Source organism: Crinia signifera, chromosome 3 (assembly GCF_055691185.1).
Source record: "Crinia signifera chromosome 3, ASM5569118v1, whole genome shotgun sequence".
NCBI lineage: Eukaryota > Metazoa > Chordata > Amphibia > Anura > Myobatrachidae > Crinia > Crinia signifera.
In genome coordinates, this window is record NC_139219.1 from 129,931,579 (window position 1) to 129,934,172 (window position 2,594).

General features: G+C 46.3%; 1 protein-coding gene across 1 annotated transcript; it reads left to right on the top strand.

Annotated features, from left to right (window-relative positions):
* The first annotated feature begins 887 nt into the window (after window positions 1-887).
* Window positions 888-2,085, top strand: LOC146062917 (uncharacterized). The gene is made up of 3 exons (XM_083174926.1): window positions 888-956; window positions 1,055-1,454; window positions 1,546-2,085. The coding sequence occupies exons 2-3, from the start codon at window positions 1,056-1,058 to the stop codon at window positions 2,083-2,085; spliced, it is 939 nt and encodes a 312-aa protein (XP_083031052.1). The 5' UTR covers window positions 888-956; window position 1,055.
* Window positions 2,086-2,594: the final 509 nt, after the last annotated feature.

The following is a 2,594-nucleotide window of genomic DNA, read 5'->3' on the forward strand; positions in this document are numbered from 1 at the left end:
TTCACAGGTAAGCGCGTCCCTTCGCGGGCTTCACAGGTGTCCACATCACCACGGACACCTGTGAAGCCCGCGAGGGGACGCGCTTACCTGTGAAGGTATCCGCGTCCCCTCGCGGGGCTCGCTGCGCTCGCCACGCTTCGGGCCTCGGTGGCTCGCTGCGCTCGCCACACTATTATATTCTCAACTCCACGCCGACGTGGATAGTAGGGCAAGAAAAGGTCGGAGGACGCGTACCGCCGCCCCTCGCGGGGCTCGCTGCGCTCGCCACGCTTCGGGTGCACGTGGATAGTGGGGGTGGATTTGTATGTCATTGGATTTTGATTAATGATGTTATTTTTATTTTTTTTGTGGAATTGCAGTTGCTGTTATTGGTGAATTTTCACCAAAAATAAATAAAAAATATATACAGCTTTGCACCTAATAAGGTAAGTTGTGCTTAAATTGTTCTTCTAATTAATTTGTTAATGTACCCAAAGTGCCTTTTTTTCCCAGTGTACCACCCCCACTATCCACGTGCACCCGAAGCGTGGCGAGCGCAGCGAGCCCCGCGAGGGGCGGCGGTACGCGTCCTCCGACCTTTTCATGCCCTACTATCCACGTCGGCGTGGAGTTGAGAATATAATAGTGTGGCGAGCGCAGCGAGCCACCGAGGCCCGAAGCGTGACGAGCGCAGCGAGCCCCGCGAGGGGACGCGGATACCTTCACAGGTAAGCGCGTCCCCTCGCGGGCTTCACAGGTGTCCGTGGTGATGTGGACACCTGTGAAGCCCGCGAAGGGACGCGCTTACCTGTGAATGTGGTGTAAATTGCATTTATTATATCATATGCTATCAATATCTCGGATAAAAGCTTTGTTTTTTTTCTCGGATTCTATTTCAGTTTGATTGTGATTTTTTGGCCCTGAAAGGCAATTCTTTATTTGAAGTCTTGATTTTTTTACACCTGCTACCGACTGAGGTAAATATTAGTCGCTTTTTTTGTAGTGTGTTAATGAATAACAGTGCAGTGCGTTAATTTTTATAGTGTAAACTTCATTTTTTTTTTTTTTTTTACAGAATGGACCGTCACGTTGATAAACACCTCATGAAGAAGTTGATCGATCTCTACAAAGAGAATAGATGCCTGTGGCGACAAGATCACATAGATTTTCACAACCAGGCAAAGAGGAATGAGGCCTTTGGGAAGATCTCGGCCTACGCTATGAGACGTGTCCCTAATGCAGACGTCACGTGGGTCCGAAAGAAGTTTACTAATATGCGGACAGTGCTGGTGAAGGAGCATAATCGGGTCCAGCAGTCGCGATCTTCAGGAACTGACCCTGCAGATGTGTACCAGCCAAAGTTGTGGTACTATGACCGTATGCTCTTTATTGTGGAGGATCAAGGAAGGAGGGAAACAGAGGGAGCTGCTACGGATGAAGGCTCTTCATCCAGTTCACAGGAGAGTGCGGACGTAGTAAGTATCTAGTTCAAAAATGTTCAGCATGTAAATGTAAGTGAAATGCAATGTTGTAACTTTTTTTTTTTTTATTTTCTTTTCGTTTTAGGTAGTTCCCTCTGAGTCAACGCAGCAGGGTGAGTCGGTGTCCGAGGTGGCGCCTCCTGTGGTGGCGAGCACGTCATCAGCTCCCCCCAGGAGGCGTAGAAGGAGACAGGCGACAAGACCTGCTGCTACCGGCCAAGAATATTGCTGCCCCTACAAGGAGGAAGCAGTAAACAATCCCCCAGATGATTGCAAAATGTTTACCAATCATTTGTGCGCAGAAATGCGAAAGTGGAAGGGTTCAACACAACACCACTTTAAGCGTGTGCTGTATGGCCTGATGTTGCAGGCAGCAGAGGATGATATCTGTGCTGACTGCAACGGAACGTCATGCCGCAATGCGCACAGACAGCCACCATGCCCACACCCACATCACCCCCCCATGTTCAGTGCGCCGGTTGCTCCTCCGCCTGCCCCTTACTACGCGCCGGGACCCCCTATGCCACCTCCCACTGATCCCTCGACTTTGTCTGGGACTATTTACTCCGCATTGCGGAATGTGCAGACCCCCACCCCAGACGAAGAGCGTTATTTCAATTATTAATTTGGCTAATTTGACTTTTAATTTATAATTTGGCAGCAATGTTCTTGTTTCTCTTCCTTTCTGAGTTCTCTATAATAATCAGTTTTTAGTCATGTACTGCAATTTTGGTTGGTGAACGTTGCAGTGCGGTCTTCCTGAATTTTGCGATGGCTGTACTTGTTTTGCTCCTTCACTAACCACTGTTCTGCATATTTGTAACTTCTTTTGGATTCATGTGATTGTTTGCATTAGTGGGCACAGTTTTGTAGTGTGCCGTGATCTTCCCATGCCTCATTTCAATTTGCCTGGTTGTGATAGCCAGGCATCTATTCTCTTTGTACTGATCGATCAACTTCTTCTGAATTTGATGTTGTTGGCGTAGTTTGAACCCAGCAAATTGTGTGTGTTTAATTAAAAAAATTGTGAAAAAGTAAAAAAAAAAGTAAAAAAAAAATGATATTTATATTGTTAAAAAAGCTAAAAAAAAACATAAAACAAAAAATAAAAAAAATAAAAAAAATGATATTTAT

Excerpts from the sequence above, each read along its gene's own strand:
- LOC146062917 (XM_083174926.1), top strand. The coding sequence starts at position 1,056 with ATGGACCGTCACGTTGATAAACACCTCATGAAGAAGTTGATCGATCTC. Across the intron at positions 1,455-1,545 it reads CACAGGAGAGTGCGGACGTA|GTAGTTCCCTCTGAGTCAAC; the intron begins GTAAGTATCTAG and ends TTTTCGTTTTAG.